We start from the raw sequence: 21764 nt of genomic DNA, 5'->3' as shown, positions 1-21764 counted from the left end.
TGGAGCTGATCCATCTCTCTTTTTGACTTTCACCCCTTTCCTTGAGTTCTTCCCAGAAAGCGAGTGTATCATTTTCCAGGTGGTGGTATAATTCCCCATCTCGTCGGCCAGCTTCAGGGCTTCCATCTGTTTATTGAGGGTAGCAAGCTCATCAGATTTATTAGAGTTGTTAAGGCTGGTGTTCAAGTTCCTCCATCTTTCTCTAGATTGACGAGACTTTGAAATGGATTACCGCTTTTTGGCCTCATCCCTTTCAAGTTTAAGTCTGATGGTTGCATCTGATACCCAACTTGGTAGTCCGCATGGCTCTTGCTTTCCAATAACTTTCTCAGCAACTTCACGAACCGCTGTTTCGAAGGTCTCATACCTATCAGAGATGGGTGTGGTGTCATCCATGCTCAAGACCTGGAATCTGTTTGAAAGCTCCAGCTGAAATTCCTCCTTTGTATCAGGATCTTGCAACTTCTTCCAGTTGAATTTTGGTCTCTTGCAAGGTCTTCCTTTGCTAGTACGCAGACTGATAGCTAGACGGATGCTCACAATACGATGATCGGAGTCCACTTCTACTGAGTTGTATGCTCGACAGTTGCGGAGAGAATTTACCCACTTGCTGTGTATTAGTATGTGATCTAACTGTGCATGGGTTGATCCAGCTGGATGGGTCCAAGTCCAGAGACGGTTCTTGGGTTGCGGGAATCTCATCTGGGCCGGTCTGAGATTGTACTCCTGGCAGGTGTTGACCAGACGCTCACCATTGTCATTTGTTGAATCATGGTAGCAATGTGGACCAATGACCCAAGGATGGGAAAGATGACTATCTGTTCCTATTCTGGCATTAAAATCACCGAGGATGAGATGGATGTTGTGCCTTTTCATACCGTCCAGGTGGTCAGATAGAGATGAATAGAATTCCTCCTTGTCAGAAGATGTTGCGCATTCAGTGGGTGCATATACAACAATGATGTTCAGCTGAGGGTTGCCATGGAATGTTACAAATAGTATCCTCTCGGAAATAGCTTCAACACTCTTAAGACATCTGTGAATGTGCTTGGACATGACCAGACCAACTCCTCCGTGCCTTTGCTTGGTAGCGGAACTGAATAATAAAACCCAGTTCCTATCATCTGACCAAAGTTCATCGGTTGGGCTTGGTGTAATGAGACGATGCTCTTGAATTCCGGCAATATCAATACCTGCATCAGCACAGCCCATGAATAGCTGATGCATTTTCCCTTGTTGATTTACAGTACGGACATTATAAGTAGATATTACAAGAGGTTTAAGGTAGACAGGCGACAATAATCAGGGCCAACAGTTCGTGATGGTGTACCGAGTTCCCGCTGGTCCGTCATGACGTCAACAGTAGACTGCCGCTCATCTACCCTCGGTATTTTCGAAGATTTGCTTGTAGTTTTGGGAATTATTTTGGTCCAGTCCCAGCAGCTTTACGGGTGATCAGCCCTGTTTCAGCATATTTCTGGACACACATCAGCCGAGATCTACCAATATGCAGTAGTTCGCCCCTGATCTGGAACATGTTGGCCAGTGTTGGAAGGTTGACCAATGATGACATGTTCAACACCAGCCTAATGACCGTTGAGAAGTAAATCGTCCTCTTCCGCTCTTTGACCCATGATGCAGATTTAGAGCCATTGGGATAGGCTACTCCAATATGAAGAGAATCACTACCGTCCTTGACCCCTTAGAATACTCAAGAAAATGAAGATGGAGTTTTGATGTTCATGGCAAGGGACCTTGGAACTAAACTAGCCCTACCAGAAAAAACAGCACCGGGGGGGTTCACTCCCATTGTGGCCTGTACACCATCCGCGATTTTGTTACATAGGTAGCAATCACAAAATAGGTCAAAGTCAAAAGTGCTCAATGGATTTTGATCTTTTTTGCTATATTTTAAGGGTAACAAACCACCTGAGACAAGCGTTATGTGCCCCAAAAATATTCCATAATGTTCCTTAAAAGTTATGCATTTTGTCATCAAACATTAATTTTCACTTGTTTTGATATTCAAATCCATTTGTTTGAATTTGGAAAATTCAAAAGATTCATAGAATGTTCTGGAATGCTAATTATTAAAGTGTCAAGAAATTCATATCTAGTATAATATGGAGAAATTTCTGGGACATAATGGAATCAAGTATATTAAATGGCCATGATTACCACAGTACTAAGTGTTGGAATTATGCCAATAATCATGGTACAGTGTCTGATTGGTTTGTGTTGAGGTAATGTGTTATTTTTAGAACTGATGTGTACAAAGTAATATTCTGATTGGCTTGTGGTGATGTAATGATCTATTTAAAGAATGTAATGTGCCATATGAGATGATTAAATGATGTAATTTACCATAAATAGTTCATATTATTCTAGAATGCTAAAAAATGTTATATACAGTAAGCCACAAAATTAAGGTACCAGTTGTGTTCACTCCTGTATATCCTAAATAAAGAAAAATGTGTCAAAATTAAAACAAGCAGCCAATACCTGTACTATTTAGCTCTGATTTAAGACCTCATTTGTTGAAATTGGTTGAAAATTAAAGAAACGGTGGTCTAAAACCCAATAAAGAACCGAAATCAAAAGTTGCACTTTTGTGTTCTAATCAATGAAAGCACAACGCTAATTTTAACGTGTTAGGCCTATATATAATCAATGGAAGCACGGCGCTGGTTCTCATGTTCGTAAACGCATTGTGTGCAAATCAATAAGGCACGCAATGGAGCAAACTGCAACTTTTACATTGGCATCTTCCTTGGGTTTTTGGATCGTCATATTTTTATTTCTTGAACTATTTCAACAAATGGGGTCTTAAATTCGAGCTAAAAGATGCAGCTATTAGCTGCTGGTTTCAATTATGACATATCTGTCTTTGTTTAGGATATACAAGGGGTGAACATAACTGGTACCATAATTTTTTGGTTACTGTATAGCCACTCAAACAATAATAAGCCTATTTGACTAGATTGTAAATCAAAATTAGCTCATATAATAATATATATGCATTTTTTAGTTTAAGTTAACTTTAAGTCGACTAATGTTTTGATTTTGTAGCGTCTCTTCCAACCTTACCTGAAACGGAAACAACCACAGGTATAACTGCAGTTACTGCACCGATAACTAACAATGTCATTGGTAAGTATATGGGTTTTTAGCTAATACTAGGTATATCACCTCAAAAATAAGGGCAGCAGAAACACGTTATTTAATGTTTCTACATGAATGACCTTTATTAAAGCATCAAAATCAAAAACCGAATTGAAATCGGTCAATGCATTGTGACGTAGTGTCAATTTTAAGATGCTCATAAATGGAATGAAAATCTGCCACAAATTGCTATAATGACAAAGTTGGCACATTTCGAGATTTTGAAGGTTTATTTGGACACTTGCTTGAAAAAGCAACGTTAATTTAAGTATCACAGGTTAATTTCCTATCTTTTTTAACTTCGTCAAAGAAAACAAATTAAAAAATCTATCATTGAATAATTATAATAAATTAACCAAATATACTATTTTAGCAATTCCGGCCAATCTGCAGACAAATAAAAGTTAAAAAATGACTAAGTTCAGCTAATTAATATGCAAAATTGATGCCAAAAGAAAACCGTACATGATATCAGGGTGCGGTTTTTTTCACAAACATAATGAATTCGGCAGACGGCCGAATCCGGATTCGGCTTTTGGTAAATTCATTTTACGCATTCATTACTTTTGAATTTGAGAATAAGGGATCAATGCTATACATGATAGAGGGCAGCATGTCGATTTTTAACGGAGATCAGATGATAAGTATTCAAAAGAGGGCGGCATACAGGGTTAGCTAACGGTGACTCACAGTACGGTCAAAGACGATAACCGTTAAAAAATCGATATGCCGCCCTCTATAGGTAAAGCATTGATCCCTTGTTCTCTAATTCAAAAGTAATACATGCCAAAAATGAATTTACCAAAAGCCGAATCCGGATTCGGCCGTCTGCCGAATTCATAACGAATACAAAGTTCTTTCAATTGATAACAAAAAATACACAAAAAGTAATCAATTATGCAAATTAGCTTATTACAGCTAATTATGTATTCATGATATTATTATGTAAATTAGGCATGAGTAATTTTGGTTTTTTTCGATGTTTAATGAAAGTCTTTTCATTCATCATGAATTTGTCAAGTATGAACCTGTTATGATGTTGAGTAAAGAATCTGCAGTTAATTACTTTAATATAATACAAAAAAACAAACTTTGGCATTTTGACGGTGTCTGGAATAGAATTTTCATTTTTTCTGTAAATATGGTATGTGTCACCATTGCTCAAAGCCAAATCCGAAAAGTAAAAATAAAAATTCATTTGCAATGAGACTTTAAATTAACATTTTAATATCTGGATTAACATGGGAAGAGAAACGGTAAACGGAACAGCCCCTGTATTATACCGCGTATACAAAAATGGTGTGGCCTTGGACACACACAATAACAAGAGCTATTGTGGTTTGGAATATTACTCCCTTTAAACTCACTTAAAAATGTTTTGTTTCAAATCGTTTTCCTCAAGTGTGCCATTCGTTGTCGACGGAAATAATTTACATGCTTAGAAAGATTAGTATTTCAGCTAAATGGTGGTAGATCTTGATTTTTCAAAAGGCCTATATTTATTGATTTATGAGGGATCTTCAACAATCCATAAAAATAGGTAGTAGCTCTTAAACGAAGCAATATTTATTTTAAAAAAACCCGATGGTAGTCACAGAAAGGTTTCACACACCATATATCAAAAATTCAAACAATTGTGATAAATAGCACATATGAGGAAATTAATTTTTCGGCATGGATGTTTGCCAAAATTGAACAACTTTCATGCGCGCGCTTTTCAATTTACTGTTATGCTTGCATGCACAGTGTGGCAGAAGTATTGTGCAGCCACTGTGACATGCCTACTAATACACTGTTCTAATGTCCGTCAATTCATGTCGGGAAACGTGCATTGTGTGGTATGAAAGGTTTATTATGTCTAGAGCAATATGGAGTGAACAGTTGCAGGACATATTTATATATCTAACGAATGTTTTTTATCGAGAAAATATTTCCACCAGATGGACATTCGTCATTTATACATATCGTTATGAATTCGGCAAATTTATTTTACGCAGGCGGCGAGTGGCATGATAGAGCCGGCAACTTGTGAAACCGCCCGGCCGTATGGCATTTTCCATATAATACTCGGTTAGTTTTGTGGGGTTCATTATCGAACCCCAGCGGTTTTAGCTTGTATTTATATTATTTATTAACATAGGCCTGTTTGTTTGTGATATTTCAAGCGTTTTAAAATTGCAAAATAATCCCATTCAATTACACGGCTGACGATGAAAATTTACTGAATTTAGAGAATGCAATGCGACCACCACCTGATTTTACGTATGCAGTACTTTTGAATTTGAGAACAAGGGATCTATACTTTACCTATAGAGGGCATTGAGGGCAGCATATCGATTTCTTAACAGTTATCGTCGTTGACCGTACTGCGATGCACCGTCAGATATATTGATATGCTGCCCTCTATTATGTACAGCATTGATCCCTTGTTCTCAAATTCAAAAGTAATGAATGCGTAAAATGAATTTACCAAAAGCCGAATCCGGATTCGGCCATCTGCCGAATTCATAACGATATAATTTGTCGTCAACACACATTATAGTTAGAAGATAAAAATGAATTGAGATAGATTGAATAACGAATAAAGGTAGGCCTATAAAGCTTTCGTCAGAGTTATAGCTCGAACTTCTTCAGGACAAAATGATCTGCCCCTTTCCAGAAGAAGTGCTGACCTAATCCTGGCGAAAGCTTGACAGTTTTCTACTTGTCCAATAACGCGACAGTGAAAAAAGTGCATGTATTGTTATTGTTGAAAGATAGGGTAACATCTGAAAACAGCCAACTACAGATATTGCTATATATATTTAATTTTAGAAGGATGTCTTCCACTAATGATCATCCATTCTGGCGAGGGTTCTGTTGTTCCGGCAAAGAATGTATACGCATATGGAGATGCCATCACTGTGTACTGTAGGGAAGGGTATCACCGAATAGGGGATGAACAACTGTCTTGTTTAAATACTGGATCCTGGCTTGGAGAAATTCCAAAATGCTCCACTGATGACCAAAAAGGTGAATATTTGTATGGATCAAATGATTTTATGAGTGATGCTTTGCTTTTTTACATTATTTTGAACGAGGTGTCTAGCAATGTCAATACAATGGTGTGAAAAATATTAGAATAACTTAATTTCAACTTTCCATTAAATGCATAATGGATGATACACTCTGAACGCTGGTCAGCCGATATCTATTGTTGTACAAGGCTCACTCAGTCATTTAATGAGGCAATACAAACGATCGAATTTGGTGTTGAAATGAGCACATTTTGAGTTACACCTTTTCAATGTAAAATTAATTTTCTCGGCCAAATGAAAAGCAACGCGTAAAATCTGAGGCTAGTACTAGCATTCGATATCACTGGGTGCCATAAGGAGATTCAGTGTTGCCAGAACTTCAACATTGCAAAGAAAGTACTGGCATTCAAGTCGCGCCCACGTCCAATGCATAATCAATGGAGAGTTCAGGGAGCTTTGTATGCATCCCTCTGTGGCTCAATTTGTCTAAACTTTCTCACAAATCAAACTCTTTTGGTAAAAAGTGAGACATGTATCTTAAAGGAAGTTTTCTGAAAATTTCAAAACTGATATTAACAATTCAGTAGGCTTACGGTTCTTGAGTTTTAGGGGAAATTTCCAAAAAAAAGTAAATTCTCTATAATTTTTTACCAATAACTAACAGACCTTTAAATGTTATTTATTAAATCCTCATAATAATTATTTCTTATGCGATGCATAATTATAATTATACAAAAGTTCGAATTTTTGGTAAGAATAGACAAATTGATCCAGGGAATGGACGTACAGAGACTACACCCACACGACATGACACGAAACTTGTGAAATTTGTCCTGGAACCATTTTTACATTGGAGATCATAATCTTTAAACCTGTCTTTAACATCAAATGAACTCCATTTTTTTTTTTTTTTTTTGTTTAAAGCAAATTTTAAGATATCGTTACCTTGTCAGGACCTGCTGATTTTAAGACATCCTGTAGTTTTCTGAGCAGTTTAGATTATAGTTATGTATTCTTAAAACCATATTATAGCATTTGCTGAGGAAGACGCCCTCAATATTTTTCAAAATTCTGCTTTTTACATAATTATAATATATTTTATTAAATATATAACATACCCTGCAAAAATCAAGACTCTAGGTGCTGAAGTTTAGTCAAAATATTTTGAATAAAACGCAGGAACCGTCGTTTTATTATTACGATGAAAATATTAGTCGAACGCGTACTCTTGTTCATAACACAGTACGTACACGTACATGGCGACACACATAAAGGATCGTGTCGTAGCACAACCGAATGGAGTGACACGCATTAACGACATCGGCGCTGGTAGTAAATTCCAATTTAATTTTCTTTGCTTTACCTCATTTGTTCAGCTTAAAATTAAAAGGGGACATATCTGATAGTAAAAGCTATAACATTTTATGGAAAAGAAATACTAATCTATTTTTTTATGGAAATGTTATAATATGGCTTTAAGTTGACACGCATTGAAAGTTGTGATAAAAAAACGACGTTTGGTGGCAATACATTCTCAGCCGCCACCATCATACTGCAGTTACTGTCCGTTTTCCTATACACAATACACAGTGCTCTCACCATTGACGCGTGACCTTTACAAATGATCTACGTTGGAAGAATGGGCACTTGCCTAGTTAACATCACTGTGTGAAAAATAACCAGCCAATATGTTAGCTATTCTCCGAACTTCTAGCAAATATATTTCTCTAACATGAACTAAAATTACAGCTAGGTTAGATGTTCAGAAATAGTCGCACTTTTGTAAAATATGAGTGAGGGCAAGGCATAGCTAGCCAACTCCCCGTGTTAATTGAATGGAGATTTGACCGAAAATATTGGTATCGGACCGCTCACTTATGAAGGATGCCACAAAAAAACGGTACAAGCTACACTTTAACTATTCTCTGGCAATCATCATGATGAGTTTCTTATATAGTATGCCGAAATTGGGTACTGTAGGTGATTGACAAATGGTCGCACTTTTCTGATAAATAAGTGACAGTGAACATGAAATATCAGCGCCCATAAACCCAAGTTAGTAGCTAGTTATCACGGGACTGATTATTGATTATTGAAGTGCCTTATTAATAGATACGCACGATTTAGGGCAAGAAAAACAAACCGGGACACTTTTGGAACATCATCATCATCATCATCATCATCATCATCATCATCATCATCATCATCATCGACATCATCATCATCATCACTTTCTACATTTTTCTAAACAACATAGGGCCTACCGTTTTAATAAGATTTTTTTCTTGAAATGCATGTAACTATAATTATTGTTTAGAGCGTGATGAAATAAAACATCACGATTTTCATCACAAAACAAATGCATAAGAAATCGTTTGTTTTAGAGCGTGATGATGAAATAAAACATCACGATTTTCATCCCGAAACAAAGTAATACATAAGAAATCAATTTTTCGTGAGTGATGAAATAAAACATCAAAATTGTCATCACGAAACAAAGTAATACATGAGAAATCGTTTGTTTTAAAGCGTGATGAAATAAAACATCACGATTTTCATCACAAAACAAAGTAATAGGCCTACAAAAGAAATACATTTTTCAAGAGTGATTGAATAAAACATCACGATTTTCATCACGGAACAAAGTAATACATAAGACATCGTTTGTTTGATTGCAATCAACCGCGACAGTTCGTCTCACACACATAACAATGCACTGCGATCAAATAGGTTGATGACAACATTTGATTGAATGGACTGCACTGCGCCATGATTACGTGCACCGGTTCAAATCCTTTGTTTGGAGCCAATCAATAATTTCACGTACAGCCTCTATGCAAATTAGAGTTTACACACGCTGCAGCTGGGGTAATCGACCGAAGCTTGTTGCCGTTAGTGATCGAATGCATGAGCTTATTTGCTTTACTGAATCGATTTACTGGATTAATTTCCTGTTAACTGGGTTTAATGCCACAAAGGTCGAATCGCCTTTGCCATGGACCATGACTGCATCATGTATAATGGAGCTGGAGTCTTGAATTTTGATCGAAAGCTAACACGTCTACTGCGTGAAGTAACAGATTTAATTAGTGGCTCATTTTAGATGATTAACAAGGTCATAAGGGAGGGGTGCCAAACTTTAAATCAGTTTTAGCCCTTTTAACCATCATTATTTGATGAATGGTCTGCATATCAATGACTTTATTCTTTGAATTTACATCTATCTCTAATATATTCCTAAATTTTGGAGAATCTACTCTTACCCGTTTTAATATCCAGCTGCCACCCGCTGATGGTATCTCCAAAATATACGGAATAGAGACTTGAAGACTTGCTAAAACATTCGGAACAAAGACTTGAAGACTCGATAAAATATACGGAATAAAGACTTGAAGACTCGCTAAAACATTCGGAACAAAGACTTGAAGACTCGATAAAATATAGGGAATAAAGACATGAAGACTCGCTAAAATATACGGAACAAAGACTTGAAGACTCGATAAAATGTACGGAATAAAGACTTGAAGACTCGCTAAAATATACGGAATAAAGATGTGAAGATTCGCTAAAATATACGGAATAAGACTTGAAGAGTTGTTCAAACCTTAATATTATTTTATTCAATTCTACTATTCTTAGATGATTCTTCGACGATCATTATAGCAGTTGGAGTTGGAGTAGCAGTTGGAGTTGTGGCTATTGCTATAATACTAGTAGCCATTGTGGTATACTGTAAAAGGTATGATAAACATAATATTCTTGCACTCGATATCCGCTGAATAATACAAATATTGTATCATATTGTTTTAATCAACACGAATAATGTGCTTTATCTTTCTTAGTAATAATTCATTGTGATGGAATATTTCAACAGGTCTTTCCACAATGCAGACTCTCATTCTCTTTAAGCAATTGTATTTATCAAACTAATAGTGCAGTACAAAAGTTGGTGATAATACTGATAAACTCTACACTGGTCTAGGAGAAAAAAAATTCACAGGCCAGGATGTACTTTAAAACGATCATTTCGTGTCACATGGTATATTTTATTAGAGGATATTTAGGAGGCCGGTCGAGTGCAGATCCGTCGGAGCACGCTTTTCAATACTGAATAAATGCTAACCTCATTGTGACATCATCCAAGCAGCAAAGTTCATTTCCCATTGAAAAAGCGTTATCCGACGGATCTGCAGTCGACTATTCTGTTAGTTATTTATGCAAGTGTTTTGATTGATTGATTGACTGATTGATTGATTGATTAACTGATCGATTGATTAAATGATTGGTTGATTGATTGATTGGTTGATTAATATGTTGATTGATTTCAATCTTAGGAAAGGGAAACCAGAACAACCAATATCTGGCTACTCCACTCACATACGGCCCCACGTACAAGATCCAAATAACCCAGTGGAAGACCAATACGATGATACGGTGAATGAAATACATCTTGACAATATGGGTTATGCCACCATAGGAGCTGACAGAGATATTCCAAACTACCAGGGCCTGTATGCAGATATTCCTAACTAAGGTGAACCTAGTGCAACGAAACCGTTTCACAAGATAGTCCGCAATATGGCAAACCACGGGAACTAAAAGAAATATTTCAAACTATACAATTTTCACCTTGGTGTTGCAGTGTCGTCAGTGCGTTGATGCCGCTTTTTCGCACGCGCATTTATGCGGCATCTATAAATGCGGGCGGGTACATGCCAGCGCTTTGATCGAAATCTGGCGTTTTAAAGCCGCGTCCAATAAAATGCTCACTGGCGTCTCCACTGCGCCAAGGTGAAAAATGGTATAGGCAGTTGTTATACAAAAATATTGAATGTTTATGAGTTAAAGGGTAATAATTTTATTAATTAAAATGAGGTAACACATGGACTTCTTTTAATGGAACAGTTCAAAGTTCTCGGAATGAATATTTTTTTAAATATATTCATTTTTCCACTTTATTTTACAAATCACCAGGAAACCAAATAAATAAATTTTAAAAAATATATAAACTATATTTAGGCCTAAAAAAATTGTTTGATTGGAGTAACCCAACCTACCCTAAAATTTGGCCCGACCCTAACTCTAATAAAAAAAAAATAAATAAATAAAAATAAATAAATAAATAAAAATAAAAAAAACCCAGACGATATTTACAGCTTACAAAGTAAAAAAAAAAAAAAATACCGACCTACCTACCCTATTTTTTATGTCACGCCAATCAAACAATTTTTTTATTAGGCCTTATTTTAGCAGCAACACCCACACCTGGTCACCGCTCTGTCGGTATAACTGGCATTTGTCAGCGTTGCCATTGTAATGGAAAAAATGACTATTTTACACGCGCAGAAGCTCAAAATAACAATAATAATTAATGGTAATTAATTGACCAATCAAATGACAAGAATCTTTGAATGAGTTTATTAGGCTGGTATTTCTTATTATGGTGGCTGAAACGGAGCAAAATTTTTATTGACAATATTGGTTATGAAACCATATCAAAATTCGGCTCTGCCAAGCTACGCGGGGATATAAACAGATATTTCTAATGGGTCAAAATTAAGATTACATTATATCGTTATTAATTCGGTAGAGAGACGAATAAAGGTTCACTTTAAACCGTCTCTATTAATAAATAAATTAATAAAATAAATTTTGGATTTATAAAGCGCCTTTCTCCAGATCTTAGAGGACTCAAAGCGCTGTAATTTCGCTGCAATGGTAAATCATCACAATCAGATCGCATCAACTAGGTTGCTGCCGAACGGCGAACACCTATCCGCATTTATAGATTGTAATATCCACCAATTATCTGTGCAGCTCCCCAAATTCCATTGGGTGAAGGAAGTTTTTGATAACCAAACAACTAATCACCAATTTTTGCGATACAGGAGGAAACCGGAGATCCCGGAGAAAACCTGCGGGAGCGAGCATGGAATCGGGATAAACCAAGTGCACATGAGTCCTTGGGCCGCGCCGGGGCTTGAACCCGGGACCTCAGTGGTGCAAAGCGAGGGAATTACCGCTGCGCTAACTCGCCCTCCCCGCGTGAAGTGCTGCTGGGGATTCGCCGAGCGCGAGTAGCGATTAAGAGTTTGTATTGTTTTATTCTCTCATAAGAAGGCGACGTACAGTTTACTATAAACCGCCCCTATCAAACACGTGAAGTGATGCAGGTGATTCGCCGAGCGCGAGTAGCGATTAAGCGTTTGTATTGTTTTATTCAGTCATAAGAGGGCGACGTACTGTTTACTATAAACCGTCCCTATCTAACACGTAAAGTGCTGCTGGGGATTCGCCGAGCGCGAGTAGCGATTAAGCGTTTGTATTGTTTTATTCAGTCATAAGAGGGCGATGTACTGTTTACTATAAACCGCCCCTATCTAACACGTGAAGTGCTGCAGGTGATTCGCCAAGCGCGAGTAGCGATTAAGCGTTTGTATTGTTTTATTCCGTCATAAGAAGCAACGTACTGTTTTTTACCAGTGAAAACTAGTTTTGTCTTTGAAGACGGTTTATACTTCTATTCGACAGTATACCGTAATCACAAAGATATGAACTAAATTACTTACTGACAATCCTCTAAGCTGTCATAATAAGAAATGAAGGGCACAGAAGGTACCTGCTTTCAGTAATAACCCGGTCATAAAACTTAAAACCGTGCACTTTCTAATTAGGAATTCTTCTGCTTAGAATTCCTAAGTTTTATACAAATAGCCTATGTATTGAAACCTTATCTTGGTTTCTTTGTGAAATATATAATATGTAACCTAAGTATACTTTCAGGTAAAAAGATATTCGGTACGTTGAATATCTAAGCAATCATAATAAGAAATGAAGGGCACAGAAGGTACCTGCTTTCAGTAATAACCCGGTCTTAAAACTTAAAACCGTGCACTTTCTAATTAGGAATTCTTCTGCTTAGAATTCCTAAGTTTTATACAAATAGCCTATGTATTGAAACCTTATCTTGGTTTCTTTGTGAAATATATATGTAACCTAAGTATACTTTCAGGTAAAAAGATATTCGGTACTTTGAATATCTAAGCAAAAAGGTAATACCACTCATATCTGTCTTTTTGCGTATTGAGAACCGTTCATTCTTTGGTTCTGAAACCTATTCTGTCTCTTTTTAGAAACTTGGGGTTAATGTTAAGATTTTCTATCTTAACTTATTTATTTATAATAAGCCTAACTTGGCTTAAACATGTTTATTTATTATTGTTAAGATTTACTATCTTAACTTATTTATTTATTTTGTAAGCCTGACTTGGCTTACAAGTTATTATTTATTTAAAGCTTTAATTTAATTTAAGTAAACTACTTAATATAATTACATATGACAACTGTCAAAATCTCTTTTTGGAAGTTTTGGTGGCTCTGAAAAGAGCCGTTTGTTTTGGGCTTTACTGCCGCTTATTTTGGCCCGGCTTATTCTGCCAGGACCTTTTCTTCTTCTGATGTTGAGGACGATGTTGATGATGACGGGCCGTTTACTTGGCCTTCTGGAATCTTCTTTTTCTGATGACTTTCTCTTTTTTGATGAAGGTCGCCTTTGCTTCAGAAGTTCTTCATCTTTCATAAGCAGGTTGGCTGCTTCTTCATCGAAGTAATTCACTGCATCCGTCCCCTCTTCTTCGTTGACCTTACGCCTGATTCTTCTTCTAAAGCACTCCAGTGCGTCCTCCAAATCTTTGTAGGCTTCTGGGATGACTACCCCAACTAAGTCTTTCAGTAGCATCTCCACATACTTGCGGTCTTGCTCTTTTAACAATTCGTCTATTTCTAGTCTAGCTTTTGCTGAGAACTTATAAAGTGGGCCTAAGCCTGGCCAACTTCTAACTGCGCTGAGTTCACGCGGTATCTCCCGCGTGTTCTCGACCATTGCTTGAAGCTTTAGCTTCTTTTCCTCAAGGATTGCCCTAGCAACAACTTGTTTCTCAATAGTGAGAAGCTCGTCAGTTACTACGGTTTGTGCTATCCTTGATAGGTTCTCTTTTGTTACTAGAAATATTTGGGGAGTTTCCCGGACTCTCTGTCCATGTGTTGGTTGTGAATCCTGACTTGGAAACGTTGGAGACGGCGTTCTTGAAGATTGCTTAACCTGGCGAGGTTTAGACGCTTGATCTGCAGACGACGGTACCAAGTCCTAGCTGACTAGGACCTGATTTGCTTGGAGAAAGTTGACGTTTGTCACCTAAAGAGAGTCTTCTCTTCTTGGTGGATGATGAGCTTGGCTTGCTATGCTTGCTTGCCGATTCCATGTTGCTGGTTCTGGTACTAAATACCGAATGACGTTTCTTACTGATGCTCTGCGACTAGACCGTGCCGTATCAGGTGCGACTGTAGTCTATTGGCAACAATCCTCTCCATAACTTTTCCAACTGTAGAGCACAGAGATATGGGCCGGTAGTTTATAAAATCGTCCTTGGAATCCTTTTTGTAAATAGGCACAACATTCGCCTTTTTCCAGTCCTCGGGAAAAGTTCCCGAGGCCACAGAAATATTGAATATTCTAGCAAGAATGTTACCAATTACAGGAGCAGATAATTTCAGCAGTCTAGAAGTAATGCCGTCAGGGCCTGGAGACTTCGAAATATCAAGTTTGGAAAGAATTTCAAGAACCTCAGCACCGTCCGTATTCAAGGTCGAAAGTAATAACATACCAGGATGGTCAGCACACTTGTGAATTACATCATTTGAGTCATAAGCAGACTGATCAACAGTGAAGTTGTCTTGAAAATGGGAGGCAAAAATTTGCGCAATCTCAGCAGGATTGGTAATGGTGTTATTATTGTAAGTAAAAGAAGACACAGGTGGAGCAGCCTTCTTAGACTTAACAAAAGCCCAGAATCTTTTGGGGTTTTGACCAACATCGTCTGCAAGAGATTTGACATAACTAGAATAAGATCTTTTCACTTCATATTTAACCTTATTTCTAAAGTTCTTATATTTAGCCCATTTCGTTGTAGAATTACTAGATATAGCAGCTTTGTACAACCTACGCTTCTTTCTGACTAGCCTGATCATAATCGTTGGTTATCCACGGAGCGCGTCTGCGGGTTTTTGGCGCAGCTCTGGGCACTACCTCGTTGACAACAGCAAGATAAAGATCTTTGAAATTATTCCAAGCATAATCAACATTAGGTGGATCAGTGAAGCATAGATCCCAAGGCTTCCCGAGAGGCAGAGTTTCAAACGGTGATCGACGTAAGAGTGATACTCCAGCCTTTTCTAAAGTATGTTCAGGGTATACCTATTTTATTTTCAACACGTAGGCCTAAAAACATCAGCGTTTGCATTTTTTGAATAAACATAATACGTACTTTAGTAAAAAGTGCGAAACGAGCAACATGAAATCAATCTATACCAAATTAAAACATACAATTTAACATCTACGCGAATGCTTCCATATTTTTATTACCAATCTAAACCGAAGATAATCATATTGCTTTGAATGAATTATATCAAAATAATTCAAGACCTAAGAATTAATAGCAACTCAGAATTTTTTATATAATCATGATAAGTAAAATGGATACGGTATTAAGCTTCCCGTCTCATGGTCGTTGGTGTTAAGCTTCCCGTATGCCTACGTCAACTGTTTGATTCGATTCGCAGATACTTTTTTCGTTACGATATATATTATGGTCTCACTTATTTATTAATTTACGTACAAGTTTCCTTTAACCTATAATTTGCATCTTGATCATGGTAATACGGTAAATAATTGTTACACTATTAAGTTCGATGTCAATAACACGTATTATGTATTATTGTTAGCGTCGTAATGTCGGAGAGAAAAGATCAAACTGAAGACCGAAGTTATTCTTAGATTTTCACAAAGAAGAATGAACAATGTGCCAAGTTTAAGCATTAGTCACGCTATTCAAGAACTCCACGTAGACACTAAGTACAATACGATATAGTAAACCACTATGTAGTTAAATTTTGACCGGGCATGTTGAATAGACTTCAAAAGTAGCGCGACTCAGAAGCAAATTCTAGAAAAATCTGTGCAATGTATATATGACTGAAATAAATTCATAGTTTGCTGGCTTCTAATTATCAACCACACATCTTTATTTATTTGTGAAATTATATCCATATCAAAAGCACATAATGTTATTGCCTTTTTATGCATTATACACCAACCCAAGAAGCGTTTACTGTATTTGGCCCTCTATTGAATGACGGAACAATATACTGTAAAAAATGATCGTAGATTAACGGACGCCCGTATTTCGAAATTTCCCGTAATTTTACGGGAACTAGCCGTAAGCTAAACAGCTTTTTGTGATCAGAACCACCAACCTACCTCCACCCACATATCTGCATGTAAAAGTACGGGGAAACCACTGGCAGCAAATTTTCCGGTTATCCTGTAAAAACAACAAATTTCGAATAATATGCAAATTATAGATTGAAATTCGTCGTTTTCCGGGGTCGTTTCGTTTTACTGCCCTCAAAAGAAAATAAAAGGATCACTTGCATGGTATGATAATAACCTAGACCGTCTGCTATCCAAAACGAAGGCCAACGTCTGCATCCTAGCTGGTGATTTTAACTGTCACCATCAGGAATGGCTTGGCAGCAGATCTCCAACTGATGAAGAAGGCAGGATTGCACTGAATCTGTGTAATTTTCATGGACTGACTCAAATTGTCAATGGACCAACCCACCAACTGGGAAACCGTCTTGACCTTATCATGACTGACTATTCACACCAACTGAGATTGAGTGCAACGTGGGTACCTCAGACCACTTCCTTGTCAAAACTACCTTAGAGGTGTCTCCTCTCTCTGAACCATCCCCTCCAAGACATGTATGGATGTACAAGAAGGCTGTTTGGGACAACTTTAAACGCCATGGCTGCCGTCCCGTTTAATGAGCTTTTGACAAAAGAAGACCCGGAGACTGCTTGCTCTAACATCACAAATGCCATCCAGACAGCGATGCACAGCAACACCCTACAAAAGACTGTCCGTTCTTTTGTCAATCATCCTGAGTGGTGGAATGAGGAGTGTGATGAGGCTTTAAAGAAGAAAACTGGCAAATGGAGAAGATGGAAGGCGCTTCAAACACCTGAGTCTCGCCTTGAGTATAATCAGGCACGAAACACCTACACCTCTTTTTCCTGAAAGGCTATATCCTCCCACAAAATACGGGTGCGAGAGAAGATGACAACTGAACTGAAAACAGGGTCAAAGAGCTGGTGGTGGACAGCACGTAGACTAGCTGGGAAGGGTGGAAAGTCTGAAATTCCAGTACTGAAGATCAATGGAAATACACACATCTCTTCAGAAGACAAAGCAGAATGTTTATCTTCCCTTTTCTGTGAAAAATCTACCATCCCTGAAGAAGACAACAACAAAAGTGTCCCAGAGCTGCACACTAGGCTTCCTCCAGCTGCTCGAAGGTCATGTTCTGGCCCAGCAAAGTTAAGAAAGAGTTACTGAAGCTAGATATCAACAACGTTTCTGGCCCAGATGACGTACCTGCTCTTGTCCTGAAGATGGCGGCTCCTGAACTTGCTACTCCACTCGCTCGCCTCTTCCAATTTTGTTTTGACAAAGGTTACATGCCAGCTCAGTGGAAATGTGCGCATGTCATCCCATGCTACAAGAAGGGTGATAAACATACACCTGGAAACTACAGGCCCATATCTCTGCTGTGTATTATGTCAAAGGTGATGGAGAAGCTCGTTAGTAAGAAAATGTGGAAACACCTGGATGAACATCATCTGATCTCCCCTCGGCAGTTTGATTTCAGGGCTGGTCACTCTGCATCAGATGCTTTGACATATGTCTCTCAATGTCTTGACAACTCACTCAACAACAGAGAAGAAGCACGGGTCGTCTGCCTTGACATCAGCAGAGCTTTTGACCGTGTGTGGCACATTGGTCTGCTTGAGAAACTTTCTGCACTAGGGTTTTCAGGTACTCTTCATGCTTGGCTGACGGACTATCTCAAAGATAGATCACTGAAGGTCGTCCTGAATGGGAGGGAGTCTGGATCGAAAAGAATCAATGCTGGGGTACCCTAGGGCTCCATACTAGGCCCCCCTCCTGTTCATCATCTTCATTGACGACATCTCACAAGATCTGGACAATCAGTCCATCTTGTACGCAGATGATGCTACCATTATGTCCTTCATCAAATCCAGAGAAGATAGACTTCCTGCTGCAGCATCTCTCAACCGGGTTTTGGCCAAGATCGAGACATGGGCTAAGACATGGAATGTCCTGTTTGGTGCTGCCAAATGTAAAACCACTACCATCTCCAACCGAAGAGATGCTGATGGCAACCATCAACCACTTCACTTTTTCAGTGTAACTCTTGAGGAAGCTGACAGCGTGGACCTTCTGGGTCTTACATTGAATAACAACTTGTCCTGGAACCAAGTAGTCACCAAAATGTCTAAAGACAGGCGGTCAGCGACTGGGACTCCTCAGAAGAGCTTCGCCATATATTCTACTTGCACAGAGAGCCATCATCTACAAGGCCATGATACGATCAAAATGGAATATGCCGGCAGTGCTTGGAATGGTGCAACTCCAACCTCACTAGCTCAGCTTGACTCCATCCAAAATAGAGCTAAGCGTGTCATTGGTCTACCAACAAATGAGTATGAAGATCATCGTATTCAGCCATTGAGCCACCGCAGGGCAGTTGGAGCAGCCACCGTCTTCCATCGTATGTTTTACAAGGAGGCCCCTGAGTTGTTATGCCTGCTGATGCCAGACATCCATGTCCATGACCCCAGGTTGCGACGGTCTGTGAGATCCCATGACCTAGCAGTGGAAGTCCCAAGATCAAACCTTGTCAGCCATGAAAGATAATTTCTACCATCTACAGCCCAATTATGGAATTCTCTACCTGCCCAAATTCCAGCCATTAGATCGAGGGCCAGCTTTAGCAGGGAAGTTTAATCGCTTTCTGGGTGCATCCTCGTCAGCAGCTTCTAAATAATTTATTTGTCTCTGCTGTTAATGCCCAGTTAGGCCATGTCGTAAAACAATGCTGGCCATTTATTCTACCGTAAAAATTAAGGTCATTACCTGAGATCACTGAATTTTCATGACTTTTATTACTTTAATACATAAATAACACGCACCTATTGCTGAATTTGTTATTTTGATGACAAAACCCCGATCGAATTCCCGATTTCCTTTAAAGATTGAAGGGGCATGAAAACGACACGTAGAATATTAATTTGTCATGGTTTATGTTATATATTCCATTGATCACTTGACATTGATGCATTATACTTCAAGCAATCTTTATTACTAAATCACAAAAACTAACATAACAATAAGACGTTAGTAATATTGTTAGTGAAAGAAAATTGTATAAATGGTTTTTGCTGTGTAATAATGAGTATGAACTTTGCCTAAATACGTGACTCCAATAAGGAAATAAGATTACAGTAATATTTACATATTACAACGATAAGACAAGAAACCAAGAATAAATGGATCAATAATATTTGGTTAATATTGTTAATTTGAAAGAATTCGCAGTTTGGTATAGGCAAAATGTGAGTTTAATTTTAGGGTCCAACATCTGCCAAATGCAAGAATGTATTTTGTTCTATTAATATTATGAGCATAGCCTCGCCAAATGTATACGGTATCACCTGATATGTTGTCAATGAGCATTTATTTGATGATTATGCCCCTTTGATTTAGATTCATATCTTGCCTATTGTTTCATGTTAGCAATATGTTAGCTTTTTGTAGAAACAAACAGTTAATTTCATGGAACAGCGCATATACAATATTTTATTAATCGAGAATACGTTCCTTCATCGTCATCACCGGTAATTTCTTATCATCATTTATTTTAATCCTTGATTTTCTCCTTTTCCATTTTTCCGGGTTTTTTTCTTCTTTTTCCTACACAACTGTAGTTTTGGATATGAGAGAGTTTATGTCGCAAAGGAACAAACCACAAAGTAGTCTAATCAATTTGGTCTGCGCTTAATAAATGTCATTTATGACAATTTCACCAATTCTTTTTAATTCATTCTTTATCGTTCCTGTGTGAAAATCTAGGTTGCATCACTACTAAATAAGACATTCCAGTTGAAAATCATACACCCCTATGGAAAGCACGACCTCAGTATTCAACACAGGGATGTGGTTATAGTGGTTACCTGAATCGAATGGATGTGCTGGGTGCGAGATCAAGTCTTTTACAGGGGATGTATGAATTTCAAGTGGAAAAGCCTAATAGAGGTGAATGATTCGTTAATAGAAAAGTACCTAATTGTGAGTAGGTCTATATGGAATTTGGCAAACATTCAACAAGAAACATATTTGACTCATTTGAAAGCAAAGTTTATTTCCTCATTTATTGAAGCTCAAATGAGATCTTTGTATCTCGATTTACAATCATAGAGCCATATGTACCAACTAAATTTAGCATTTAAATGGAAGTTGAGTCTCCAAATTGTTATTTACGAAATAAGTATAACATGGTTCCTTTTAGAGTTTTGGAATTAAATCTAATATACGGGAACTTACTTTTTGCAACTTTTGCTACTATGCGTCTGGAACCACCAGGGAACTGGCTTGTCACGTTGCCTGATGACATGGATGAAGTCTGGTGGTTCCAGACGCATATTAGCAAAAGTTGAAAAAGTTAATTCCAAACCTCTGTTTGAAACTACTGGATGACTTAGAACATCCACTCATGATTCCTTTTACTTCGTTTAAATTAACAACAACATAAATGCTACTGAAATGAATAAAACAAACATCTTCATAGTTTTAAAAAATGGAATATTGATCTGGAATATCTTTTGATAATTATTATTATGGTTAATTTTCAATGTATTATTAAAAATTACATTACCATTGAAATGACATGACTTTATTTGTTTGCTTGTTTATTATAATTGTGAATGATGTTCGTTTATTTGGCTTTATATGTAAGATCCTATGCTTTGTCCTTTATGTTTAAGCTTTGAAAAAGTTCAATAAATTATAAAAAAAACGGCCATTGCAATAATGTTATATACAGTGGAATTAATAATATCTTGGCTAATAGAAAAAAAAATTGTTTCTTTACTACAGTACGACAGCAACTTAGCTCACTTTCGGTAATTTTTACCGGCGTGACCTCTGCTGTTACGTAACGTAATGTTGAAAATCAGGTGGCAAATACAGTTTTTCAGAAAACATCAAAAAAATGGAATACACGAGTCGTTTCTCCCTTCATTTCCACATTGAGCCCATAGATAAGATATGAAACATGAACGTGTAAAAGTCCAATTATTGTGGAGAAAATGAATGTTTATTGTGCGCGAAGTAGCCTAAAAATGAGAAAAAATGCATGTCACGATCACCAAAATGGTTATATCTGCAACTATGAACCAACGCCGGTTATATGCTTTTCTGTAATGATAGATATTAACTAACTTGAGCTTGTATTAAATTTTCAGCGAAAATGATTGGTGGAATAATCTAGTCGTAGGTTGGAAAGTTGCTTTCAAAGGGCTTCTCCTCGCAATCGTGCGTGACCATTAGTGACCAGTGTCACCAGGAAAATTAACAGCCGGCCTTGTCCATATATCGATTAATA

General features: G+C 37.6%; 1 protein-coding gene across 1 annotated transcript; it reads left to right on the top strand.

Annotated features, from left to right (window-relative positions):
- The first annotated feature begins 5981 nt into the window (after window positions 1–5981).
- On the top strand, window positions 5982–11147 carry LOC140167223 (uncharacterized). Its single transcript, XM_072190569.1, has 3 exons — window positions 5982–6174; window positions 9819–9918; window positions 10514–11147. The coding sequence occupies exons 1-3, from the start codon at window positions 5994–5996 to the stop codon at window positions 10710–10712; spliced, it is 480 nt and encodes a 159-aa protein (XP_072046670.1). The 5' UTR covers window positions 5982–5993; the 3' UTR covers window positions 10713–11147.
- Window positions 11148–21764: the final 10617 nt, after the last annotated feature.

This window comes from Amphiura filiformis, chromosome 13 (genome assembly GCF_039555335.1).
Source record: "Amphiura filiformis chromosome 13, Afil_fr2py, whole genome shotgun sequence".
Classification (NCBI taxonomy): domain Eukaryota; kingdom Metazoa; phylum Echinodermata; class Ophiuroidea; order Amphilepidida; family Amphiuridae; genus Amphiura; species Amphiura filiformis.
The sequence above is the reverse complement of the archived record's forward strand: the minus strand, read 5'-3'. Positions and strand labels throughout refer to the sequence as shown.

Excerpts from the sequence above, each read along its gene's own strand:
- LOC140167223 (XM_072190569.1), top strand. The coding sequence starts at position 5,994 with ATGATCATCCATTCTGGCGAGGGTTCTGTTGTTCCGGCAAAGAATGTA. Across the intron at positions 6,175-9,818 it reads CTCCACTGATGACCAAAAAG|ATGATTCTTCGACGATCATT; the intron begins GTGAATATTTGT and ends TACTATTCTTAG. Across the intron at positions 9,919-10,513 it reads ATTGTGGTATACTGTAAAAG|GAAAGGGAAACCAGAACAAC; the intron begins GTATGATAAACA and ends TTTCAATCTTAG.